The following is a 26,852-nucleotide window of genomic DNA, read 5'->3' on the forward strand; positions in this document are numbered from 1 at the left end:
TTCTTTCTGGAAGACAATTTTTTAAGAATAGAGAGTGATGAATTATCCAGAAAAAGAAGTATTTTTTAACTTACTTGCGTTCTTTTTATATAGTGTAAAGGAGAAAAAAAATGAATTAGAAACAAACTGCCCAGAGAGAACACGTACACAAGACAATACTGTCTTTTTATATTTCATCCTGGCTTTATTTGGGCCTGTGAAACTTTCCTCCCAAACAGCACAATCAATCATTTCTGCCATGTCATCTTCTTTCTGTGAACAGCAAAAGGGTCCAAACTTGATCAATTTTTCTAAATGGTAAAGAATGAGTAAAGTTATATAAGAAAGTTAGGGGTATCATTTTATACAAAACACACTAGCTTTGGAGATTCTGCCATCAGGGATTGAATTGAGCAAGTGCACTTTTTATTGTAAAGTCCTAGAGGAAGAGGAAAGAGAGGAAAAATTATGAGCAAGAAACATGGTAGGGATCTCATTGAATGAATAACAAAAAGTAATACGCTGACTTTTTCTAACCTGAAATCCATAAGGCATCTTTTAGCATGATCAGCCATCTGAGAGGTTTTCAATAAGCATCCAATACTGGATGAATCAGTGATAATATGTCTGGGCTTCAAAAAACCATATAACCACTAGATAGCAGCAGTGATGCAAAAAAAAACCTACTCTTTTTTTTTTTGCTGTTAGTAGTTGTTCGGTTTTTTGAGCTTTGGTAAAATGCTATTGTAGCACTAAGTGTGATTTAACCAGCTCATATTGAATATTGCCCAACCAGAAAGCAAGGAACTAACTAGATACCAAAGTGAAAATGCATATAAACAGTCTGAAATGTAGTAATTATTCTTTATAATCATCAATTGAAAATGCTGGTATTTTGGTGTGCAGGGAAGATCAAAAGAAGCAATTCCTATTCCACTGCCCTTTATTCCTCTCAGAATGGAATACCAAAGGAGGAGGAGCCTTCAGTCATATGGGCATGTGCAAATTTTCTACCTGTTGACACACCTCTCTTTGTAAGATGCTTGCTGGAAAGTCAGGCTCCAGAGGAAGTGTGTAGGAAATAAGAGGAAACAGCTTTGAAGAATAACTATATTCTTCTGTTTGTTTCCCTGCTTTTTACACAATACTGAGGAAAGGACAAGGCTCATCTAGCCTAGCTCCTATTCATATGGAGAAAAGGAAATGGAACAACATTGAAAATCTGGTGCCTCCTTCCTACCATGCTACTCCATCACAGAAAGTACATGATCAACTATTTTGGCCCAACACATTTCTGCCGTCTTCTGTTCCTTAAGGTGGGGCAGTCAGAAGTGGAGAATGGTTCGAAATCGGCTGTTTTTATTTATTCCTGGATGGTCCCATCTTAGCACAACCAGGGGCGGGATTCAATTGTACCCACCAGGCACCCTTTCGCTGTCTTTTTTGGCTTAACCTTCCAACCCGCGCCTCAAGTTCTTCGCCTCGATTGGTTCAGCTCTCCGGTTCTCTGGAAGGCCTGCACACGTATATTGTACTCTCTCTCTCTCTCTCTCTCTCTCCCTCTCTCTCTCTCTCACACACACACAGTTTTTTTGCGCGTAAGTGTGTGCTGGAAGGAGAGATAGACAGAAAGAGAAGGAAAGAAAAAGGGAGAGCGCGGCCGGGAAAACCGGGGGGGGAGGGAGAGAGAGAGAGAGAGAGAGAGAGAGAGAGAGAGAGAGAGAGAGAGAGAGAGAGAGAGAGAGAGAGAGAGAGAGAGAGAGAGAGAGAGAGAGAGAGAGAGAGAGAGAGAGAGAGAGACTCAGCGAGCAACTCCTGACAGAGTCTAGCCCGACAGCGCGCCTGAGACTCTTCAACTGGGAGAGCGTGAGAACGCGAAAGCAGTAACAGCCCTTCTCGGCTGCACCAGCCGCTTCTCTTCGCCAGCTGCAAGCGCCCGACTATCGCCGGGAGAGAAAAGGCGGGGAGGGGATTCTGGAGGGGCCACATTCCCTGAATCCAGTTTCACTCTTTCTCTCTCCCTTCCCCAACCCCAACCTCCTCTCTCTCCCCCTCCTCCCCTCCCCGCCTCCCTCTCCCCTCCTTTCTTCCTTCCTCTCGCTTCCCCTCTCTCCTTTCCTCCGCGCGCCCCCCAGATGTTGCGCCCGGTGCGGCCGCCCCCCCTGCACCCCCCACGCTACGCCACTGTCTCTATCTAAGTGTATTGTCTACTTATTATTTAGCCTTCATTTCCAAACTCCTTTTTTATTCTCCAACCGTTGGTCAAATACTTCCCAAATCATATAATATTCAGTTTGCTCTTTCTCATTCATTGCTAATGTTAATCTGTTCATTTCTACACATTCAAATATTTTCCTGATCACCTTCTCATCAACAGGAATCTCTACACTCTTCCAATGTTGTGCAATTGCAATTCTAGCTGTGGTTAATACATGAATGATTAAATATACGTTCTCTTTATTATAAATTTCAGGTAGGATTCCTAGCACAAATGTTTCTGGCTTCAGCTCAATACGTTGTTGTATCGATACAACATACAACCACAAGTCTGTTTCTAAGATAGGGAAGGGGGATTCCCTTCCAAAGCCCTTTATGGCCCAGATTTTCCCCAAAGCTCCAGGCACTGAGTGGGACATCAAAGAAAACATCGGTCTTTTATTAGGGGTTTGCCCCTACTCCTAACACTCTGCTGCAAATCCCACCCCCAGCCACCCCCAGCAATGCCTCTGCTTCTCCAGGGGCTCTAAATTGTGCTGTTGTTGTTAGTTGAGAAGTCGTGTCCGACCCATCGTGATCTTATGGACAACGTTCCTCCAGGCCTTCCTGTCCTCTGGAGCAGGAGTCTCCAACTTTTCGGACCTCAGGGATCACTAAATTCATAATTTTAATCCCCATGGACCACTAATATGATCTGCCTAATGACTGGCTGGGTGGGCGTGGAAAGGTGGTCAACTCGATGTCACTCATGTCAAGGGGCGCCTTGCCCCTCTACTCGCCACTTCTCGCCTACCCATCCAGGCTCCTTGGGGCCCCAATAGGAAGTAGTTGTTGGAGCTAAGCAGCCACCACGAGAAAGAGTTGGCAAAACAGTTCAGTTCAAATTGGATCTGAAAAGGAGGCTCAGCAGAAGCACCTTGCTGAGGACTACAAGCATAGGCTTTCCAAGCAGAGACAAATGGCTGTCCAGATTCTTCTTAAAAACTTCCAGTATTGGAGCATTCACAGCTTCTAGAGGCAAGTCTTCTGGTTCCTGGTGCTCCAGGGCAGACATGCATGCTCCTTCCAGTTTGGGCACTCAGTACCGAAAAGATTTGCCATCACTGTCCTAATTCATAAACCATGGATTACCATTGTGATCACTCAACATGCAAGCAAAACAAATAGCAAAACCCAACCAATCATAGGATCTCAAAGTCTGTGAAGCGAACCAGACCATAGCAGCAGCATCCTTCCCCTGGAGTGCAGAGGGAATGGAGATTTTGCAGTATCCTTCCCCTGGAGTGGGGAGGGAATGGAGATCTTATAGTATCCTCCCCCTGGAGTGCAGAGGGAATGGAGATTTTACAGTATCCTCCCCCCCCCCACTCCAGAGTGTGGAGGGAATGGAAATTTTATAGTATCATTGCCCTGGAGTGTGGAGGGAATGAAGATTTTGCAGTATCCTTCCCCTGCAGTGGGGTGGGAATGGAGATTTTGCAGTATCCTTCCCCTGGAGTGGAGAGGGAGTGGAGATTTTGCAGTATCCTTCCCCTGGAGTGGAGAGGGAGTGGAGATTTTACAGTATCCTCCCCCCCCCCCCCCGGAGTGTGGAGGGAATGGAAATTTTATAGTATCCTTCCCCTGGAATGTGGAGGGAATGGAGATTTTGCAGTATCCTTCCCCTGGAGTGCGGAGGGAATGGAGATTTTGCAGTATTCTTGCCCTGGAGTGCAGAGGGAATGGAGATTTTGCAATATTCTTCCCCTGCATTGGGGTGGGAATGGAGATTTTGCAGTATCCTTCCCCTGGAGTGTGGAGGGAATGGAGATTTTACAGTATCCTTGCCCTGCATTGGGGTGGGAATGGAGATTTTGCAGTATCCTTCCCCTGGAGTGTGGAGGGAATGGAGATTTTACAGTATCCTTGCCCTGGAGTGCGGAGGGAATGGAGATTTTGCAGTATCCTTCACCTGGAGTGCAGAGGGAATGGAGATTTTACAGTATCCTTCCCCTGGAGTGGGGTGGGAATGGAGATTTTGCAGTATCCTTCACCTGGAGTGCAGAGGGAATGGAGATTTTACAGTATCCTTCCCCTGGAGTGGGGTGAGAATGGAGATTTTGCAGTATCCTTCTCCTGCCATGCCCACCAAGCCATACCCACAGAACCAGCAGTAAACAAAATTGAATTTCACTGCTGGGTGGTGAAAGAAGGAGAAGGGCCTTTTGATGAGAGGAAGGAGAAGGACCTTCTGCCTTGGTGGATCCTTCCCTGTGGAACATCATCCCCTGGGGATCAGATTGGCTCCCCATCTTGAGACTCTTTCCAAAGGCCCTGAAGTTTTTGCCAGTAGACCTGGCGCCCCACAGAGATCATTATTTGACTTTTATCACCAGGAAGGATGTGGGAGATTTATGAGATTTTGCATTTGGGTTTTTACATCTGTCAGTCACTCGGAGTCAATGTGTCATGTCTTACATTGTCTTACTCAATTGTAATACAGGCTGACTCAGGCACCCACTTCACACACCCACATCCCAGCCATTCCTGCTTGGATTTCTGCACTTGCTCCCTGAAGTGTGTGTGGCTCATGAGCAAGCAGCAGGAGAGAATACAGAATAGCAGAGTTGGAAGGGACCCCGGAGGTCTTCTAGCCCAACCCCTGCTCATATAGGAAACCCATATCATTCCCCACATAAGGCTGTCCAGTCTCTTCTTCAAGAGCTCCAGTGTTGGAGCATTCACAACTTATGGAGCCAAGTCGTTTCACTGATTAATTATTCTCACTGAAAGGAATTTTCTCCTTAGTTCTAGGTTGGAACCCAGCCGGACAGATTTTTGCCCCGAAGCCTCCTTTCGCTCTGGCTCCTTCCCTTTCCTGGCTCTCTAGCGGGTCTCCTTTCCTTCTCCCCTGCGAATGTCCGGTGGGCTTCTCATGAGGGGCCGAATCATGAAAGAGGCAGAGGCTGCTTTCTCGGGATGAGAGCCCAGATCTGACTCCGTAGCTCTCTTTTATTGGTTTCAATAGGGTGGGTGGATACACATTCATAAACAAGAAAACTACGTAATGAAAAGATACAGTTTCATGTATGGAAAACTTCACATGTACATATATCATTGATTAGACAGTCAGAGATATCACCGTGACAGTAAGGGATGGAATGTTTATCTATGAGCCCCTTTTTATGGCGGCCATAAATAAGATGTTATCTTCGAGAAATTTCTTAGTGCCCTTGTTTACCTCACACTCAGAAGTGTTAGACTTCGTGGCACCAAATAAATCAATTAATCCAACATAATTCAGAAGATCTGCAACACTCCCCAAAGGGAGCTTTGGCACTGGGACCCGGCAGATGTCAAGGACCTCACTTTCACTTTACAGCGCTCGATCCCTCCCATCCCCCCTTTACAGACTCTCTCCTTTGCCACCAGCTGATCCGGCTGCCGTGACCAGATGAAGGGTAGAGGTGGGGTTTTTTTTTTGAGAGAGAGAGAGAGAGAGGGGGGGGGGAAGCTCCGCTTTTTGTAGCACCTCAGCTTCCTCCTCTTGCCCCCCTCTCTCTTTCTCTCTCTCTCTGTCTCTGTCTCTCCCTCTCCCTCTCCCTCCCTCCCCCTCTCTCAGACAGACAGATAGACAGACAGACTTCTCTGCCTCCTCGCTCCTTCCCTCCAGCGGTCCTGGACGGAATGGGAGGAGGTTAAAAAATAAGAGGGGGGGAGAATGGGGGGTGCTTCCTTGTCTTCTTTCAATTTTGAGGCGTCCTCACCCCCTCCTTTGTCCCAACCTGTGGGAGGACCAGATTCTGGGGCGGGGAGAGACTCAGATTTCCCAAGCGGCTAGAAAGGTCTTGGAGGCTCCTCGCTCAGGAGCGCAGGGGGCGGGAGTGAGACAGAAGGGACGGGGCTTGTCTGTCTCTTGGATGATTTTTGGTAAAGCAGAATTCTGCGGGAAGAATTTCTCAGCAGGTTTCAGCTCTGCCGGTTTAGAGCAAAAGATCTTTTTGGCTGAACTCCAATGGATGCGGCTGGCGAACTTCGGATATAAAGGATGAGGTGACTGAAGGGCGGTGCAGCTACCACGATGCAGCTCTGGCTCCTGGGAGCGGTGCTGGGTTCCTTCCTATGTGGGGGCTTCTGCGGTGAGTGCCTGGAGAGGGACTTGCGTCCCGGAGGGGAGGGGGAGCCGTAGTCCTGGGCAGGGTCTCTCCGCCTCTAAGATCCTTTCCCAGAAGGAAAAGTCTGCCTTCCCTCGGGACGCTTCTCCGAGCCTCGTTTAAGAACGTTTGGCGTTTCCTTTGTCATCCGTTCCAACAGGCGCTCGAGTCTCACTGCCCTCGGAGGCGCGCGCGCACACACTCCCGCTGTCCATGGGATTAAAATTTGTCCTAGACCTAGGACAAAAGATTTCCCTCCTACTTACAAAATTATAAATGGAGGAAGTCATATATGTGCGCATTCCCCGGGCAGGCAGAGGCGTTTTGGCACGCGATGCCAAAAAGGTTAGATTTCTGCAAGATTTAATTGCAGGAGGGGAGGATCCAATAAGAAGGAAAGTGACTCGCTTGAAGACTTTTGGGGAAAGTCATTGTCCCTTAAAGGCGGAGTTGTCATAAATGAAATGCCCTTTATCCACCATAGAATCCCTCCACTAAATTCAATCTTGACTGTCCAGAGTCCTTAGAGAAAATTGTGAAGAAAACAGTCCCAGGAAGCTGCAACCACTTTGGGCCAAAAAGACCCGGGGGGGGGGCTGGTGGAGGGGTCTTGGGGGGGGGGGACTGTACCTAGAGGTGGAGTTGGGAGTTTGATCCTGGGTAGAGGCAGATTTAAGGTCTCCAGTTTGGGCAGGAGGTTGGACTAGATGACCCGCAAGGTCCCTTCCAACTCTGTTAATCTGTCTGTCTGGCACCCCTCTCCCCCTTTCTGGGCGCCTAAAGGCAGCGGACAGGGGGGGCTGTGAGGGGTCAGATATCTGAAACGGTTAAACGGGCAGGACTGGGACAGAAGGGTTGGTTGGTTTTGGTTCTTGGATGATTTTGTGTAAAGCAGGCTGGCATACATTCCTATGGGATGATAAAAATAAAACGCACAAATACTTTCAAAATCATTTAATTAGAAGAGCGTTATTGCAAAAATGGCTCAAAATAAAAAAAAACCACTATGTGAAAATTCCGAATTGGCTATCACCGACAGAAAGGACGACCCATCCAAATTTTATAGATTTGAACAAAATGCAAATAAGATATAGAGACAATTGATAGACAAGGAAACTTAAAAACAATTGAAGAATTGGCAGAACAGAACATTTTTTTTAAATTTAATTTTAATTTAATGCTTCTAGACCGCCCCCTCTCCCGAAAGGGACTCGGGGCGGTATACAGTTCATACAAAATATAACAAGATACAATAAAATTAAATATGTACAGTTGACAGTTGACATGGAGGAGGTTAAAATGCCGTTAAAAGAACTGTACAAAGCAGATATAAAATAAATTCAAACCCCTAAAAACAAATACAGTAAATTAAAAAACCCCTAAAATAACCAGATATAGTACGTTTGCCAGGAGGGACAGTTGAATTATGCCAGGCCTGCTAATCGGAACAGGTGAGTCTTCAGTTTTTGACGGAAGGAGCGGAGGTCAGAAGTGGTTCTAATGTCGGGGGGGAGGTCATTCCAGAGGGTTGGGCCCATCACAGAGAAGGCCCTACTCCTCGGTGTCGCCCGCCGGCATTGTCCAGTGGATGGCACCAGGAGAAGTCCCTCCCTGTGTGAGCGTATTGGCCGCAGGGATGTATGTGGGAGGATGTGATCCCGCAAGTAACTAGGTCCCGTGCCATGGAGCGCTTTAAAGATGGTAATCAGCACCTTGAAACTCACCCGGAAAACCACAGGTAGCCAATGCAGCTCGCCAGGAGAGGTGTTACGTGGGAGTACCTCGTACTCCCCATCACAGCCCGCGCGGCTGCATTCTGAACTAACTGCAGTCTCCGGGCGCGTCCCAAGGGCAGCCCCATGTAGAGAGTGTTGCAGTAATCCAGGCGGGACGTCACCAGTGCATGAGTGACCGTGCGTAGGGCATCCCGGTCCAGTAGGGGGCGCAATTGGCGCACCAGGCGAACCTGGTGGAACGCCCCCCTTGCCACGGCCGCCACATGGTCATCCATTGACAGCCGGGCATCAAGGAGGACGCCCAAATTGCGCGCCCGTTCCACAGGGGGCAATTGCTCGCCCCCTATGGCCAGCGATGGAATCAGCTGGCTGAATCGAGGTGCCGGTAGCCACAGCCACTCAGTCTTGGAGGGGTTGAGTTTAAGTCTGTTGTCCCTCATCCAGACCCCGACGGCCTCCAAACACCGGGACATCACTTCGACAGCCTCGTTGGGGTGGTTTGGAGTTGAAATATACAGCTGAGTATCATCAGCGTAGAGGTGATACTCAACCCCAAAACCACGGATGATCTCACCCAGCGGCTTCACATATGTGTTGAACAGGAGAGGCGAGAGGACCGACCCCTGTGGCACCCCACAAGTGAGTGGCCTCGGGGTCGACCTCTGTCCCCCTGTCAACACACATTGCCTCCGGTCGGAGAGGTAGGAGCCGAACCACCGCAAAACGGTACCTCCGACTCCCATCCCCTCCAACCGGCGCAATAGGATACCATGGTCGATGGTATCAAAAGCCGCCGAGAGGTCTAATAGGACCAGGATAGAGGAACAACCTCTATCTCTGGCCCTCCAGAGATCATCAACCAACGCGACCAAGGCTGTCTCTGTGCTGTGCCCAGGTCGGAAGCCGGACTGGCGTGAGTCTAGATACTCGGATTCGTCAAGGTGTCGTGGAAACTGCTGGGCCACCACATTCTCAACAACCTTCGCTAGAAACGGAAGGTTGGAGACTGGACGATAGTTAGCTAGCTCCATTGGGTCGAGTGAGGGCCTCTTAAGTAAGGGCCTCACCACCGCCTCTTTCAAGGCGGTTGGTAAGGATCCCTCACCCAATGAGGCATTCACCAGGCCCAGAAGCCAGCCTCGTGTCACCTCCCAAGATGCCAGTACCAACCAGGAGGGACACGGGTCCATTAAGCATGTGGTGGGTCGCAGCCGTCCACGCAACCTATCTAAATCCTCGGGGGCAACAGAATCAAACTCCTCCCAGGATGGTCTCACAAGACTCGCTGTTGGCGGCTCGTCTGGTCCACTGAGTGGGGCCCATCCGCTCCGGATCTGAGCGACTTTGTCCTGCAGATATTCCCCAAATTCCTCTGCTCTGCCCTGTAAGGGTGCCCCCTGCGTCCTCTGTGACAAGAGGGAGCGGGTCACCCTAAACAGGGCGGCAGGGCGGTTATCCGCGGACGCAATAAGGGTGGCACAATATCTACGTTTGGCCGCCCTTAATGCCACCAGGTAGGTCCGCAAGTAGGATCTTACCTGTGTTCGATCAGATTCGGAGCGTGAGGACCTCCACCTGCTCTCTAGACGTCTCCTGTGGCGCTTCATCACCCTCAGCTCCTCGGTATACCAAGGAGCCCGGGTGGGTCGCTGCCGCAGGAGAGGTCGCAAAGGCGCAACCCGGTCCAAGGCCCCAGCCGCCGCCCTATTCCAGGCGGCCGCTAGGTCCTCCGACCGAGCGCGGGTCAGGGCTACAGGTAATGGCCCAAGCTCCGTCTGGAACCTATCCGGCTCCATCAGGCGCTTGGGGCGGTACCAGCGTGGACCGTCTGGTCCCGCCTCCTCGCGGTGGGGGGTAGCGCCAGGGAAGTCAAGCCGGAGACATGAGTGATCTGACCATGACAGGGGTGTAACAGTAAAATCCCCTCTACCCAGATCACTCGTCCACTGCTCAGATACAAAGACAAGGTCCAATGTGTGGCCTCCTTCGTGTGTGGGGCCCTGAATTAACTGGGTCAGGCCCATGGCTGTCATGGAAGCCATGAACTCCCGAGCTACCTCAGATGCTGCTCCCGTCGACGGCAGGTTGAAATCCCCCATGACCATAAGCCTGGGGATCTCAACCGCCGTCTCCGAGATCAGCTCGAGGAGCTCGGGCAGGGCTGCTGATGTATAGCGAGGAGCCAAGTATACAATCAGCAAACCCAACTGCCTCCGTGGGCCCCATTTCACACCAAGGGACTCACACCCGGATATCTGAGGAACAGTGAACTCCCTCGGCTCAAGACCTTCCCGTATAACTACCGCCACCCCACCACCCTTACCCAGGGCCCGAGGTTGATGGAATGCACGGAAACATGAAAGTTGACTGGCTAACTTACCTTCAAATCAAAACTAAAAACAATAAAGATATCAAATTATATGACATCGAAACAGAACCACACAAATTGGATAAAATTATTCAAAGCTCAGATAGAAAGATGATAGGGAGAATATACAAATTTCTCCTGAAGTATACAATGGAAGAGGAAATTGTGAAAGAACAAATGATAAAATGGGCGCAGAACTTTGGATATAATATTGAATTAGACAAATGGGAAACATTTTGGGGAACAAACTTAAAAATGACACTCTCAGTTGCATACAAGGAAAACCAGTACAAAATGTTTTATAGATGGCACCTGGCACCAACAAAGTTAGCTAAAATATCAACAAATACCTCCCCAAAATGTTGGAAATGCAAATTGATACACGGAACGTATTACCATTTATGGAGGACCTGTGAGGAGGCTAAAAAATTCTGGAAAAAGATCAAAAATTGGCTGGAGGCAATAACTGAGGTTAAATGGAATGGAAACCTGATTTTTTTTTAATTAGGAATAATGTCTGTGAAATACAAAAAAGAAATCCAGTATTTAATACTACATATAATTACGGCGGCAAGGATTGCCTTTGCCCAGAAATGGAAAAACAAACTAACTCCAAGCGAAGATGAAATAATAAGAAAGGTTATGGATTGTGCTGAAATGGACAAACTAACTAAAGAAATTCAGGGAAAAGAAGAATCAGAATTCTATCAGATATGGGATAAATGGATGGAGGAAAGAAACAAGAATCAATGAAGGAATATAACAAAACTCAAAAAATAATACCGTGTTTCCCCGAAAATACAACCTGTCCTGAAACTAAACCCTTGCGACATTTTTCGCATGCGCGAAAATATAAGCCCACCCTCGAAAATAAACCCTCTGGACAATCCCCCCCCCTCCGACCAGGCAGAGCACCGCTCGCCGACCTAGCGGTATCCCGAAGGCACCAAGCCACGGGAATGAGGTGGGGGCAAAGGCGCTTGCGTTGCTTGGTGCTTTCGGGGTACCGCTAGGTCAGTCAGCGGTGCTGTGCCCAGCTGAAGAGGGGGGGGGGTTGCTGGGCAGCTGCTCTGTTGCGAGCGGGCTCCCGAAGAGCCGGGCACACCCTCAGGGTCGAATGGCTGTGTTGTGCTGTCGCAGCAGCAACGCAGCAGCCATGAGGTGACGAAGCTTATGAGCAGCCGCCCAGCAACCCCCCTTTCCAGCCGGGTACAGTGCCGCTCACCGACCTAGCAGTACCCGGAAGGCACCAAGCAACGCGAGCGCCTGTTCGCCGCCCTCCGCCTCCCGCGGCTCGGTGCCTTCGGAATGCCCCTAGGTGAGTGAATGGGGCTCTGCATGGCTTGAGGGGAGTTTCGCAGCGGCTTTTCCTCTCCCCGCTCGCGCGAAGGGCATCTGCGCTGCTGGCGCCGTCCGCCGCTTGGGTTTTTTTTTCAAAGCACGGAGGATGGATGCCGCTCTGGAAGTACGCTCTATGGTTGCACAATCTGCAGCCCAGATGCCCTTCGCGCGAGCTGGGAGAGGAAAACCCGCTGCGAAACTCCCCTGAAGCCATGCAGAGCCCCATTCACTCACCTAGGGGCATTCCGAAGGCACCGAGCCGCGGGAGGCGGAGGGCGGCGAACAGGCGCTCGCGTTGCTTGGTGCCTTCCGGGTACTGCTAGGTCGGTGAGCGGCACTATACACGGCTGGAAAGGGGGGTTGCCGGGCGGCTGCTCATAAGCTTCGTCACCTCATGGCTGCTGCGTTGCTGCTGCGACAGCGCAAGACAGCCATTCGACCCTGAGGCTGTGCCCGGCTCTTCGGGAAACCAGGCACAAGGGAGCAGCCGCCCGGCAACCCAAAAATAATAAGCCCTCCCCTTTAATAAGCCCAAGGCCATATTTCATGGGTCAAAAAAATATAAGCCCCTGGCGTATTTTCGGGGAAACACGGTAGTTATGAGTAAAATAAGAGAGTTATGAATGGTGAAATCCAAATGAAATACAATAGAAGGGGAAATAATATAAGGTGAGCGGTATCGATTGATAATTGCTATTAGAAAGAACAGGAAGCTCCTGTTTGTATCCTGCCCCATACATCCCTGCAACCAATTCGCTCTCACAGAGAGGGACTTCTCCGAGTGCCGTCCACTAAGCAATGCCAGAGGGCGGCGCCGAGGGGTAGGGCCTTCTCTGTGATGGGCCCAGCCCTCTGGAATGACCTCCCCCCCGACATTAGGACAACTACTGATCTCTGCTCCTTCTGCACGAAACTCAAGACCCACCTGTTCCAACTAGCCGGCCTGGCTTGAATTATAATTACATTTTCTAATCCCCCTGGACAATTTTAAATTTTAAATTAAGTCTGACTTTTTGGGTATTTTAATTGTTTTAATCTTATTGTGTGTTTTAACTTATGATTATTTATTTATGTACTGTAAACTGTTTTTGTATATACCTCCTCCTCATCATTTGTTGTATATTGAATTGTACGCCGCCCCGAGTCCCTTGGTGGAGAGGGAGCGGCCTATAAATTGAATAAATAAATAAATAAATAAATAAATAAATAAATAAATAAATAAATAAATAAATGTATTGCATTGTGTAAATGTGGTGTACGTCTACGTTTTGTGTGTGTGTATTTTACATGTTTTTTAATAAAATTGAAAAAAAGAAAAGAAATTGGGGAGGGGAGGGGCTTTCCAGCAGGTTTCAGCAGGTTTCAAAGCAGAGGGGAGCAGGGGGCGGGGAGGGGCTTCTCAGCAGGTTTCAAAAAGGGTGATGTATTTTTGCCTGAACTCTGATGGATACTGTTCCCTACTGACAGACAGTATGGTAGTTTCCATCAAGGTCCTCTGTTCAGGCAGGAACAATACTTTAATCTGATTGGTCGAGAGGTCAGACAGAGCCTTTGCTGGATTGTACATAGTTGTCATTTAATAAAGAGCTGTTTGTTGCTGGAGCCTGAGTCTGCCTCATCCATTTACCCGATCTAACACTGGCAACGAGGGTGGGATTGGAAGGCAACTAAGCACCAAAAAGAACAGATACAATCCAGTCAAGCCAACTCCGATACAATCAGTCGCTTGGTCGGTACTGCAATAGATGCTGCAGACACACTACGCTCCCAGACTGTCTAAATATGTGCAAATTCCACCTCCGCAGCCAGAAAGAAGGTGGAACAATCAACCAGTATGTTGTTGCACTTTATAAGGTTGCAGCCTACTGCAAATTTAAGGACTAAGATGAACTATTGCCGGACAGAATCATTTGAGGTGTTCAGGACATTAATTTACAGAGGAAGTTGCTTGCCAAGACAAACCTCACTGTACAAATCGCCCTGGAGGAGGCCAGGGTTACCGAGTCTTCAACCAAATCGATGGAGATGCTGCAGAGGCAGAACAGCCCCAAACATGTGCACAAAACTGCGGTAGTGCATCGCAAGACTGCAGAGCAAGAGCCCTCTGATAGTGAGGGGATGGAGCTCCAGTGCAGACCCCCTCATTCTACCTTTCTCCTTCCTTCCCCTCCAGGCTCCCTCTCACACTCCCTGTGCTACTTCTACCTGCATCTGCCAGAGCCCAGCCAGAGGCTACCTCCATCCTTCGTTAAGTTCTACTTGGATGACCAGCCCATCGCTCGCTTTGACAGCCTCACCAGGAAGATGGAGCCTTTGGTGCCCTGGATGGAGAAGGCTGAGAATGAGACTTTTCTGCCCTTTGAGTGGGTCTTCAGAGACGACCTGGAGAAGTTATCAAAACTGGACCGCCGTGCTGCAGGTGAGCAGAGCCAGTGGCATCTTTGGCCAGCAGTGCCTGCAGGGGACATACTAGTGAGATTTTCTTTCCTGAAAAGGAGGGACACCCCACCCCCACCCCCTGATCCCCAATTATCTCCCTCCCTTAGAAATTCTTCATGGCCTGACCCCAGCCGAAAAGGGTTAACTGAAGTAAAAGATATTTCTCTCTGTGTGATAAAGATTGGAGGGAGAAATCAGGTTTCTCTCCCCAGGTGGGAAGTTTTTTTTTGGGGGGGGAATAAACTTTCATGATGTGTAGGAAAAAATCCCTGGACCCTTTTCATTCACCACTCTCTGGGTCTCTTTCAGGACTTCACATCTGGCAGGCAGTTTTGGGCTGTGAGCTCTGGGAATACGGGAGCAAAACAGGGTTTTTGCACTATGGCTACGATGGGATGGACTTCATCAGCTTCGACAAGAAGACCCTGAGATGGGTGACAGCTCAGCACCAGGCCCAGAAGGTCAAGGAGGCATGGGAGGAGGATCCAGGATGGTCCCAGAGCAATAAAGTCTTCCTGGAGGAAACCTGCATTGAGGGGCTGCAGAGATACCTGTCCTACAAGAACAAGACTCTGCAGAGGATTGGTGAGTGACAATGCTCTATTGAGTATGTTTCTGTTGGCTCCCCCCCCACCACATATTATCTCTGGCCTACACAGCCAAGCCACCCTTTGCAGAAAAGGGTCAGCCTGTATCCCACATCACACTACAGAAGGAAAATAATCTTCAATTTCCCCCAAAATAAATTCTTCGTGAAAAAAAAAACCCGTACCTGAGCAGGAAATTAATGTTGAAGGTCTCATTCTGTTTCCCTGGGAAAATCTTGAAAAGTAGAAGAAACCCACGTCCTGTTTTTTGGGTCAGAAGGAAAAGATCCGTCCGTCCCTGACTTCTATCTAGAACAACTTGAGCAAATTCAGTTGGGGGGGAGGGGTACAATTAAATCAAACCCCATCAATTTGAGAGCTTTACCCCAAATTCTATGCAACCCTTTCAAAGATAAATCTAAAGAGCTTCAACATCACATCTTGGAGGCTCCCAAAAGGTTCAGAGGAGGAGTTGGAGCAGTGGAACAGGATGGACAGAGTAGGCCTTCCCTGTGGTTAAATCATCTTGACAGAAAAAGTAGAAATCCCAGGAATCTCAGGTGTTTTGGTTTCTGCAGAGCCTCCAGTGGGGAAGGTGACTCGCAAGATGGTGAACGAGAGACTGGAGGTCCTCATCTGCCAGGCCTTTGGCTTCTACCCCAAGGAGATCAGGACCACCTGGATGAGAGACAGAGAGGTCTGCCAGTATGAGACCCTCCATAGGAACGTGGCCCCCAATTCCGATGGGACCTATTATATCCTGCTCAGCATTGATATCGATCCCAAGGAGAGGCACCGTTTTACGTGTCACCTGGAACACGAGGGATTGCAGGAGCCCCTGGTCTTGGCCTGGAAGGAAGAAAGAGGTGAGAAAGTGATGAGTGAACGAAGAAGTAAACTTAGTGTAGAAGTAAACTTTACGTCAGTATTTGAAAAGGGGGGGAAGAGTTTTCTGCTGCATCCTTTCATGTTTTCAGGTGGTGAGCAGGAAATATAGCCCTGCATTTAGCAATGGGAGAGAAGTGATTTCTGCCAGAAGAGTTGGAATTGGTAACTTAATAGCAAAAGTATGAAGATATGAAGATATATGAGATGACTGGTTGTGGCTCTTCCTTCTGCCTTTCAAGGCCATTCCCTCCATCCTCTACAGTAGTGAGGATGCTCCTGTGCTGAAATCATGCACACGTGTGTGACAACATACATGTGAGTGCCTACACCTATTATGCAATGCACCCCCCCCCAAAAAAAACATGGTAACGATCCCCCCGTGCCCCATTTTGGGCCTAGCAGGTCTCCCTAAAGCCTCCTGGGACCAAAAATGGGTTGCATGCAATCCCCTTCCCTCCCACCCATCTCCCACATGTGCATCTCCCACATGTGCGGCAGAGACTCAAATATCAGCTGGCCAGCGGGAGGTACACGCATATGCACAGTGGAGCTGAGCTGGGTGAGAGCTTGCCTCCCCAAGTGCCATAGGTTCGGCATCTTGGCTTTACAGTAGTGGTTCTCAACCTTCCCAATGCCGCCACCCTTTAAGACAGTTCCTCATGTTGTGGTGACCCCCAACCATAGAGATCTAGCTTGCCATTGCTTTCGTCATAGGTCTTTCTTTCTTTCTTTCTTTCTTTCTTTCTTTCTTTCTTTCTTTCTTTCTTTCTTTCTTTCTTTCTTTCTCCAGCTGGGTTAGCTTCAGCACTTATTGCAGTCTGATTCAGCAAAGCTGATTGGCGGGTGGACGGGACTGCAGAATACCCCCAATCAGCTGTTCCAGGCTACAGGGATTGCCACAGACCATCACTGCCTCCATGCCTCCCATTTTTGGCCTCTGGTGGAGGGGCTACATTCGGTGTATAAGATGCACCCAAATTTTCACCCTCTTTTTTGGGGGGAAAGGTACGTTTTATACTCCGAAAATTATGGTAATTTTATTACATGACCCAGGCTTTAGCCCCTTCCTCCCTTATCTGACTGCTGCTTCAGTTGTGGTTCTTCTTTCTGTCCTCCATGGCCATTCCATCTGATCTTGGTGGGCTTTAGGCAGTGCCCCCCCCACCTAAAGGAAGCCCCTCCCCTTCAATGCTGAAGAGGGAATGGCTTTGAAGAAGAAGAGCTTCCTTCAGGTAGAGACACGTCCTGGAGATCAGTTGGGAAATGCTTCCATTGCTCAGCATCTCCACTTCTGGGAACTCAGGATCTATCTACTCTAATCGTAATTCTGTGTCTCTTTCTTTAACTACAGAGTGGTGGATTCCTGTGGGAACTGCAGCATGTGTAATTTCTGGAGCTGTGATTTTCTTCCTGATGTGTAAGTGAAACAAACACTTCCACTCACCCCCACCCTGGGTCTTTCTGTGTTGACTGAGTTGGTGTGAATGTGAGAGAATCTCTCTGAGAGTTTCAGCCATGATTTCCCATGAGGCTCTTCCCCACAAACAGCATTTTGACCAAGAGTCAGAAAGGAAGAAGAAGCTATGCAGCCATTTTGTTTTCAATTTTCTGTAAATCTCAGAATGTTTCACCTTCCTCTTGTCTGGGAGGAAGTCTCTTTGGCCTTCATAGATTGATTTCAGAGGGGCTCAAGAATCAAAGGTAAGTCCCATAAATGACCTGGGAAGCCCTAGACCAGTGATGGCTAACCATTTTGCTGGGGAGTGCAGGAAGCTCGTGCATGGGCGTGGCCACACCCATAATTCTATGCACGTGATCCCCTGTGTATGTGTATGTGACACCCTGCAAATGCATGCACGACCCCCCCCCTTGCCCCACTTTTGGCACGTGGACCCGTTTTTCACCCTCCCCAGCTCCAGAAGCTTTCTAGGAGCCTGGTGAGGGCAAAAACGGCCTCCTCCTCCCCTCCCCCCCCAGAGGCCCTCTGGAAGCTTCAGGAGGCTTCCTGAACTTCCGGTTTGCACGTTGGGTTGTTTTTGGCCCCCCATAGGTTTCAGGGAAGCCTCGAAAAATGGCCGAAAATTAAGGGCGAAGTCAGCTGGCCAGTGCGTGCATGCGTGCTGGTGCTCTCAGGGCAATGCCTCGCGTGCCCTAACAAATGGCTCCGCATGCTACTCGTGCCCTAGGTTCGCCATCATGGTCCTAGACCAGTGGTGGGCAACCTTTTTTTTCAACTGAGCCAAATCTCGCCAAAACCACGATTGAAATTTATTTTGAGAGCCACATTTTTAAAACCGAAAATACATAAAATACACACTGTTTTTAGTTTCAATAAACTCTGGCATTTGAAGCACGCAAGTCTTAAAGCTGTCAAGTTACAAGATCCTTGCATCCCTAACCCTTTAGGAAAAAAACCCCAAGGGGTCTTCAAACCTGACAGCTTTAAGACTTGTGGACTTCAACTCCCAGAATTCCTCCTCCAGTCATGTTGGCTCAGAAACTCTGGCATTGAAGCATGCAAGTCTTAAAGCTGTCAAGTTACAAGATCCTTGCATCCCTAACCCTTTAGAAAAAAAAACCCAGGGGTCTTCAAACCTGACAGCTTTAAGACTTGTGGATTTCAACTCCCAGAATTCCTCCTCCAGTCATGTTGGCTCAGGAACTCTGGCATTGAAGCATGCAAGTCTTAAAGTTGTCAAGTTGCAAGACCCTTGCACCCCCAACCCTTTAGAAAAAAAAAACCCAGGGTCTTCAAACCTGACAACTTGAAGACTTGTGGACTTCAACTCCCAGAATTCTGAGAATTGAAGTCCACCAAGGGCATCAATCATATTAGCCCAGGGATCTGCAAAATTGGCTCTTAAGACTGGTGGACTTCAACTCCCAGAATTCTGAGAATTGAAGTCCACCAGTCTTAAAACAGCCAACTTTGCAGACCTCTGTGTTAGCCCAAAGCCTGGCGCTGGGCGGGCCTTGCTCCCCCATTGGTGGAGCCCCAAGAAGCGAGGAGGGAGAAAAAGAGACGGAGGCCAAGGAGCTTCCCCCCCGCCCCCTCCCAGCAAAAATCTAATCGGGGAGCCAGGCAGGCAGTAGCAAATTAGCCGATCACACCGTGTGGGCAGTAGCAAATTAACCGATCACGTGGCGTGATCGGCTAATTTGCTACTGCCCGCCCGGCTCCCCGGTTAGATTTTTGCTGGGAGGGGGCGGGGGGGAAGCTCCTTAGCCTCTGTTTCTTTTTCTGCCTCCTCGCTTCTCGTCCCCGCCTGACTTCAGGATCTTCCCTAATCATTGTGGGTCGAAAAGAAAAAAGGGAAAGGGGCGCTTGTTTTGAAGTGCCCGAGAGGAGGGAGGGGAGCGGGCGCCCGGCACACAGAAGAGCCGCATTAAAATGTGTAAAGAGCCGCATGTGGCTCGCGAGCCGCGGCTTGCCGACCACTGTCCTAGACAATCCACAATCATGTCCCTGAATAAGATCCATGTGCCATCTCACCTGGCAAGAGAGACCTTCAGGGAAGCCCTGGTGGCATTTGGGGGGGGCATGGGTGGAGGAGCTCCATGTCCTCTGCCCTTGCTTGCAATCACACCTGGGGACAGACAACAACAGGGGGGAAGGGCCAGGAGTAGACGGAGCTGCTGCTTGCTCTGTCCCTACTCAGAGCAAAAGTAATGAGAGGGAGGATGAATGTGGGAAGTGTCTCCTCAGTTGAGCTCATCCAAATGCGGCTCAACACTTCCAAGCAATTCTCTCAGCAACAGTGAAGAAGTGAAGAAGTGAAGAAGTGCTTTGCCATGTCCTTCTTCCAGGATGGGCTTTTTGACTTGTTTGCAATTTATGTTGCTCACTTGTCGGTCTCGGGTGCAAGTGCTAAGGCAATCAGAGCCAGCTTAGCTTTGCAAGATCAGGCAAGATCTCTGGTGATTGGCGCTGGCCGGGTTGGAAACAGAGGCTTTGAAATATAAATCAAAACAAATGTGGTAAGAGAGGGATTAAGAATTACCGAGTGTGGAACAATGTTCCCTCTAATTTTTTTTTCAGTGTGTGAGGAAAAATATAGTGTTTGAGCGGCACATTTTCATCCCTGAGCACCTGATTTTTTTTAGCCATAATTGCCATCAGAGCAGATGTTGGGGAGGGAGGCAAGGAGGTAAAGGGCCCCCTCCCTCTCCCTCAGATTCCCAGGAAGGAAGGAAGGAAGGGAAAGGGGTGAGGGAAAGGAAAGGAAATGGGAAAGAAGAAAAAGAAAGGAAAAAGGAAAGGAAATGGAAAAGAAGGAAAGGAAAAAGGAAAGGAAAAGAGAAAGGAAAGGAAATGGGAAAGAAGAAAGGAAAGGATGAAGAAGGGAGGGAAAGGGAAGGGAAAAGAAAAAGGGAAAAGGAAATAAGGAAAGGGAAAGGAATGGAAAAGACAAAGGAAAGGAAATGGAAAAGAAGGAAAGGAAAAAGGAAAGGAAATGGGAAAGCAGAAAGGAAAGGATGAAGAAGGGAGGGAAAGGGAAGGGAAAAGAAAAAAGAAGGGAAAAGAGAAACGAAAGGAAAAGAGAAAGGAAAGGAGAAAGGAAAGGAAAAAGGAAAGGAAATGGAAAAGAAGGAAAGGAAAAAGGAAAGGAAAGGAAAAGAGAAAGAAAAGGAATTTAATTTAATTTAATTTATTAGATTTCTAGACCACCCCCTCTCCCCGAAAGAGAAAGGAAAGGAGAAAGGAAGAAAATGGAAAAGAAGGAAAGGAAAAAGGAAAGGAAATGGAAAAGAAGGAAAGGAAAGGGGAAAGGAAAGGAGAAATGAAAGGAAAAAAATGAAAAGCAAAGGAAGATAGAAGGACAGAAAGGGAAAAGAAAGAGTGGAATGGTACTGCTCAAAAGTCCAGTCTCAAGATCCCATGGACCCCTTTGGCTCAGACAGTCCAATTCCACGCTGGTTCCCTCTCCCCCCAAAGCGAAGGGATCGCAGAAAGATTGCCCAGTCCAGAACGGGGCTTCAGACGATGCAATGCCTTAGAAACCCTGGATATGCAGAGAAAAGCAGGCTACAACCAGCGAATCACGTTTTCCCAGGAACCAATGAAGCCCCACAGGACCAATGGGAATTCTCCATTCTGCAACGTCATCGGTCTCCGGGCAGAATCTTCCTTGATTTCACCAATCATGGAAGAGAGAGTTCGGTGCAGACAGAGAGAAGGGAGGGATGGGGGATATTTTCACTCATATTTTAAGATATTAAAAAACACTGTGTGCAGTTTAAAACTTGTGCGCGGTGTTTCCTTGTTATCTGTGCGGCCGCGCAGGCACGCAGCTTAGAGGGAACAATGGTGTGGAATCTGTGGGGAGGACCATCTGTCTTGTACCAAATAACAGGATTCCCAGAGATTTAGCCTCATTGCTTAAGAGTAATTGGTGGTGATTTAATAAAAGGTTTTATTGGGAGCAGCCCAATGGTTGAGCCAGCTTGCAATGGTTTTAGTCAGAGGTGGGATTCAGCCGGTTCTGACCAGTTCTGGAGAACCTGTAGCGGAAATTTTGAGTAGTTCGGAGAACCGGTAAATACCACCTCTGACTCGCCGTGCCCCCATCTATTCTCTGCCTCCCAAGTTCCAGCTGATCTGGAGGGAAAGGGGATTTTGCCGTAACCTTCCCATGGAGTGGGGAGGGAATGGGGATTTTGCAGTATCATTTCCCTGCCTTGCCCACCATGCCATGGCACACCCACCAAGCTACGTCCATAGAAACAGTAGTAAAAATAATTGAATCCCACCACTGGTTTTAGTGGTGGTGGACTGTGATTTTCCATGAAAGCTCTAATAGGAGCAAGAATGGTTTCAACTTGATTATTTCTCAGTAACACCCAGGGATGTTCCTTTTCATTTCCCTGTGGCCAGCAATGTTTGACAGCCAACAGCTTTGTCTTTTGTCCATAACAAACAGATGGCAGCACTAATTCAACACTCTCAAGGTGCTGGGTTATAATCCAGATTTAGAAGTCTCCTAGAGGTCTTCAGCATGAGTCAGTCTCCATCTGAGGCAGGAGCTGCTGCCCCCAAAATTAGCCAGCTGTCTTCTCTTTTCCCCATCTAACAGGCAGGTTCTGGAGACGTAGAATGAGTCCCCATCGGAGTGCAAAGTCTTCGCTTGATGATTTTCCATCAGAAATACTTTCTTCTTCCCTTAATTGTGGCATAGATGATAAGATTCAATCAAAAACGATGCTCCAATCAGAAGTAACCTCAGAGGTGAGTCTGATTGTTGCTGAAGTCTATGTAAGATGCAAAACTCTGGGCTTGGGAAATACCCAAGAGCCAAGACCATTGAAGGGTTGGGTGGGGCAACATTCATCCCCAAAGTCTTTGCAAGGCAACCATGAAGAGATTATGAGCTGCTTGGGGCTCCTCTCGGGCTCTGCGATCCTCTCGCACCCATCAGCTCTGAGGGAGAAGAATGAGATGGGGATAGATAGATAGATAGATAGATAGATAGATAGATAGATAGATAGATAGATAGATGATATATAGATTGATTGATTGATTTGTCCTTCCTCATACAGAGAATATAAAATGAACGGATGATGGACATTTGTAGATGGATAGAAATAGCTATAGATTATATAGAAAGTAGATGATAGATAGATAGATAGATAGATAGATAGATAGATAGATAGACAGACAGACAGACAGACAGACAGACAGACAGACAGACAGACAGACAAGAGAAAGAGAGGGGGGAGAGAGGCAGGAGGCAGGCAGGCAGGTCTATAGATAGATAGGTAGGTAGGGATTGTAGATATGGTAGAGAGGAAGGAAAGAAGGAAGGAAGGAAGGAAGGAAGGAAGGAAGGAAGGAAGGAAGGAAGGAAGGAAGGAAGGAAGGAAAGATGTTTGAGAGAGAAATGAGGACCAGCACACACCCACATACACCAGGAGCTGTTCTGTCAAGCCTCTTTGGCTGCTTGCCCTCATAACTGCCAGGGTTGTGGTGGGAATAACAGATCTCATAAGGACTTGCCTTGAGCAGGCGGTTGGACTAAAAAACCTTCAAGGTCCCTTCCAGCCGTATGATTCTAAGTGGAGAAGGGGGGAAAGCATTGCTAGTACAGAGTATAGTTCTGATGTCTTCGTTTTCTCTCTTTGCAGGACAGGGTATCCTATGAAGCATGGAGTCCCCAGAGAGCTCTTGAAAACTCTGGGTCAACCTTGAGCAGGCAAGAAGGGAAGCAGCAGCCGTGCAGAAGGTCAAAGTCCTGGACAGGTGAATTGGAGACCGGGGACAATGTAGAAGCAACAGAGTCAGAAGAGAATATGTTATGGGGGCCCAAAGCAGAGAAAGTGGCTGTGAGATCTTATAGAATAGATTCTTATAAAAGAGAGTTTAGAGAAGAGAGACAGACATTTCCTATATACTGCCCCGGAGGAGAAGAGGGCTACTATAACTTCAAGCCACCTCAGGAATTCCTGCTGCCACCGTCAGGGAGGCCCCACCATTAGCACCAGGGCATTTCCCCTTCACTTGCATCTTGGGAAGAACATCAACAGAAGCAGCAGCAGAATGACGAGGATGGTCCCCGCTGGAACTAGACATTCTCCAGCCAAAAGAGGAGAGAGAAACATGCTTCTGATTAGATTGGAGGCTGCTCTCCAGGACTTCTTGCACAAATGCTGAGTCCCCTGATATAGAAGGTGCTGAGCAGAGGAAGCCCCTCCCCACCATGCGGGGACTTCATTTGGAGGACATCCTGGCTCTCCCAAGTTCATACTTTCTTCAGGCAAATGTTCTTCAACACCAGATGTTACAAATACATCTGGCGTTGATGCTACCTATCCCACATTTTTCTAATTTACTAAGAAATAGATTGCCATCTACTCTGTCAAATGTCTTACTGAAATCTAAGTATACTATTTCCACAGCATTTCATTGGTCCACCAATTTAGTCACTTTGTCAAAGAATGAAATAAGATTTATTTGGCACCATTTCTATTTGACAAACCCATGTTGACTTCTGGTGTTATGTTTGCTTGTTTCTAGGTGTTTGCAGATCAGTTGCTTGATTTTCCTACTTTTCTTATTTTTTTTACATGTTATTATTATTTTTGATATTTGTTGCAAGTCTTACTTCATTCTGAGCTTTAGCTTTCCTGATTTCATATTTGCATATTGTGGCTTTCTGTTGGTATTCTGCCTTAGCTATAAGCCCCTCTTTCTATTTTTTATGATTATTCTTTTTGTCTTTAACAGAGAGTTCTTTATTCAACCATGTTGGTTCTTATTTCAAAAGCCGTGGTGGGATGGACGGAGCTTCACATCGTGGTGCCACGACAATCTTCTAGGCTCTCCAGACAAACATTGAATTCAGGTCATCTGGACTGTCCAATCAGGACTAAACCGTCCTGAAGAGACAGTGAAAGATGGGGGGAGATCCTGCGGTCCCAGGGACATTTGCAAAGTCTCTGGTAACCCGGAAAAAAGCCCCCTTTGCCAGCAATGTAGAGTCATACGTCAGTCTGAAGATGCTGCCGACAGTTCCCATACGCAAGCGCAGGAGAGTAGCAATTTGTTCTGATCAGAGTTTTTAAATCTTTTTTCTATTGGAGAGAGAACACCCTAAAGTTGGAAACTTAAGTTAAAATAAAGGCTGATGAGAGAGAAAGCGGCGGATCTAAGATGGCCAATTGAAGTTTTTTCTTTTTTCCCTTTTTATTCTTGGAAGCCAAGCTGGACTTTCAATTGTAACTTAATGTGGATTGGCTTATTGTTGTTTTTTTAATTCTGGACTTTGTGGGGATACTAAATTTAAATTTTAACTGCTTTGAAGTTTTTTTTCTCTTTTTTTGGCTTTTCTTTCTGTATTTCTGAATTCTTGTTTTCTGCAGGTAAAAAAAATTAAAAATGGAGCTGGGAAAATATAAGCATTGAGGGTGGATACAATTAACACTGCCACCTAGTGGACTTGAAAACATTGTTACTAAGTGTTACTATTTGAACTGTTTAGAGAGAAGCTGTTCTCTTGAAGGCTATCTGGTTAAGAACTGATAGGGGTAGGACAGTTGTTTACACAGCTGTTTCCTGTGGAACTTTCAGTATCTGGAAACCTACTTCAGACTAAATGGAAGCTTTAAAGGAAAATTCAGAATGACCTTGGAAAGATTTTCATCTTTTAAAAAAAGAAGAGACTTTGAATTCTCTTTTCCTAACTTTGTGGCAGTGCATATATTATTTTGCTGTGGAGGTGATGATTTTTTTTCTTCCTTCCTTGGCTCCTTCCTTGGCTCCTTGAATTCTTTTTTTTTTTGAAGCTTTTGAAGTATTGATTTTTGATTTTGCTTTGCTCTCTTTTCTACTTTGAAGATATTGGACATAAATAGACGGCTTACTTTAAAATTTGAGTAAATTGGATTGAAGAATTTTTTTATTATTATTTTTCTTCCTCTCCCCTCTTTCCTTTCTCTCTTTCCTTTTTCTCTTTCAAGCAAGAGATCACTATTTCTCTTTTCTTTCTTTTTTCTCTTTTCATTCTATCTACAATAAGCTGAATTATAACTGAAATTCTGGTGATACTAATTAGACTAATTGGACTAAACCACAAAAAGGTAACACCTGTTGGTTCTACAACAACAACCCCTGCCTCCTCACCTGCAGGAGGACAAAGATGCTTCAACAAGAAATAGATAAGGGAGTAACTTTAGATGCAATCATGCAAGCGATACAGAAATTACAAACAGGAGATGATTGTAAGAAGAAAAATTAGATGCTATTGTAAAAAAGACTGAGAGTATAGAAAGAAGAATTGAGACAATAGAACAACGAACTGAAAGCATAGAACAAAAAGTAGCCAAAACGGAAGGAAAAATAGAAGATATGCAAAACTGGATGATGAAATAAGAGGACAGAATCCAAAAAATTGAAGAAAAAGTCCAACAAGAAGAGAAGAAGGTTGAGGAGTTTGATAGCAGATTGAGCGATGTGGAAAGGGAGAGTAGTGGAATATTAGGGTGGGAGATGGATAGATCTGAATTTTTCTTAAGATTTCAAAACATAGAAGAAGAAAGAGGAGAGAACCTGGTACAAATAATATTTGAAATTTTGATAAATGTATTAGAGATATCCCAAGAGAAGATGATGGATAGCATAGATGAAGCGTACTGAGTATATACAAGATATGCAATGAGAAATGCTCTTCCAAGGGAAGTCCATGTAAGATTTACTAAGAAAGCAACTAAATTACAAATACTACAGAAAATGAGAGATAGAAAATTAGAATATAAAGGTAAGGAGATTGTAGTTCTGAAACAAATTCCAAGAAGAGTGAGAGAGAAGACAAGAGAATATCAATTTTTGACCAAGGCTCTGATTAAAAAAGGTTTTAATTACAGATGGCTCATACCGGAAGGCCTATTATTTGTATGGCAAGGACAAAGATACAGAATAGACACAAGTGATAAGGCAGAAGCTTTCTATACAGAACATTTCAGTGAAACGGCTGAGAAAACTGGAAAGAAGAATCATCGGTGCAACTACTGGAAGCACCTATAATTGAGATGGAAAAAATTGAAGGTGCTGTAGGTGGAATTGATAAAGAAGAAGGCGCGGTGGGTGGAGTAAATCTCAGAGAACAACGAGAACCCAGATCAACTAGAGCAGTGATGGCGAACCTTTTTTGGCTCGCGTGCCACAAGTGGGAGCGCAGGGGGGTCGAGTGTGGGCGTGCCGCACCCATAATGCAACGCGACCCCCAGTGCACATGTGCGCACAACGTGCGACACCCCCCCCATTTTTACATTTTTTTGCCCTCCCCAGGCTCCAGGGGCTTTATAGGAGCCTGGGGAGGGCGAAAAGAGCCTCCCGTGACCCCCCAGAGGCCCTCCGGAGGCTTCAGGGACTGTCCGGAGGCTTCCCTGAAGCCTTCGGAGCACTTAAAACCACCCTCCGAGCAATCCGGAAGTGACTTCCGGGTTGCTCGGAGGATCGTTTTAAGCGCTCCAAAGGCATCAGGGAAGCCTCGGATGATCCCTGGGTCATTTTAAGTGCTCCGAAGGCCTCAGGGAAGCCTCGGACGGTCCCTGAAGCCTTCGAAGCACTTAAAACCACCCTCTGAGCAAACCGGAACTCGGAGGGTCGTTTTAAGCACTCCGAAGGCATCAGGGAAGCCTTGGACGGTCCCTGAAGCCTTCGTAACGCTTA

At 47.4% G+C, this 26,852-nt stretch overlaps 1 protein-coding gene across 1 annotated transcript in view; it reads left to right on the top strand.

Annotated features, from left to right (window-relative positions):
* The first annotated feature begins 6,185 nt into the window (after positions 1-6,185).
* LOC309383794 (major histocompatibility complex class I-related gene protein-like) overlaps positions 6,186-26,852 on the top strand; it is a 78,362-nt gene continuing 57,695 nt past the window's right edge. Inside the window, exons 1-3 of the mRNA XM_081936698.1 lie at positions 6,186-6,314; positions 13,948-14,193; positions 14,523-14,798. Coding sequence (XP_081792824.1) covers positions 6,257-6,314; positions 13,948-14,193; positions 14,523-14,798 — 580 coding nt within the window. The 5' untranslated portion in view covers positions 6,186-6,256. The remainder of the gene's footprint in view (positions 6,315-13,947; positions 14,194-14,522; positions 14,799-26,852) is intronic.

The sequence above is a fragment of the Natrix helvetica genome (genome assembly GCF_964273705.1).
Source record: "Natrix helvetica genome assembly, chromosome: 1".
Lineage (NCBI taxonomy): Eukaryota > Metazoa > Chordata > Lepidosauria > Squamata > Natricidae > Natrix > Natrix helvetica.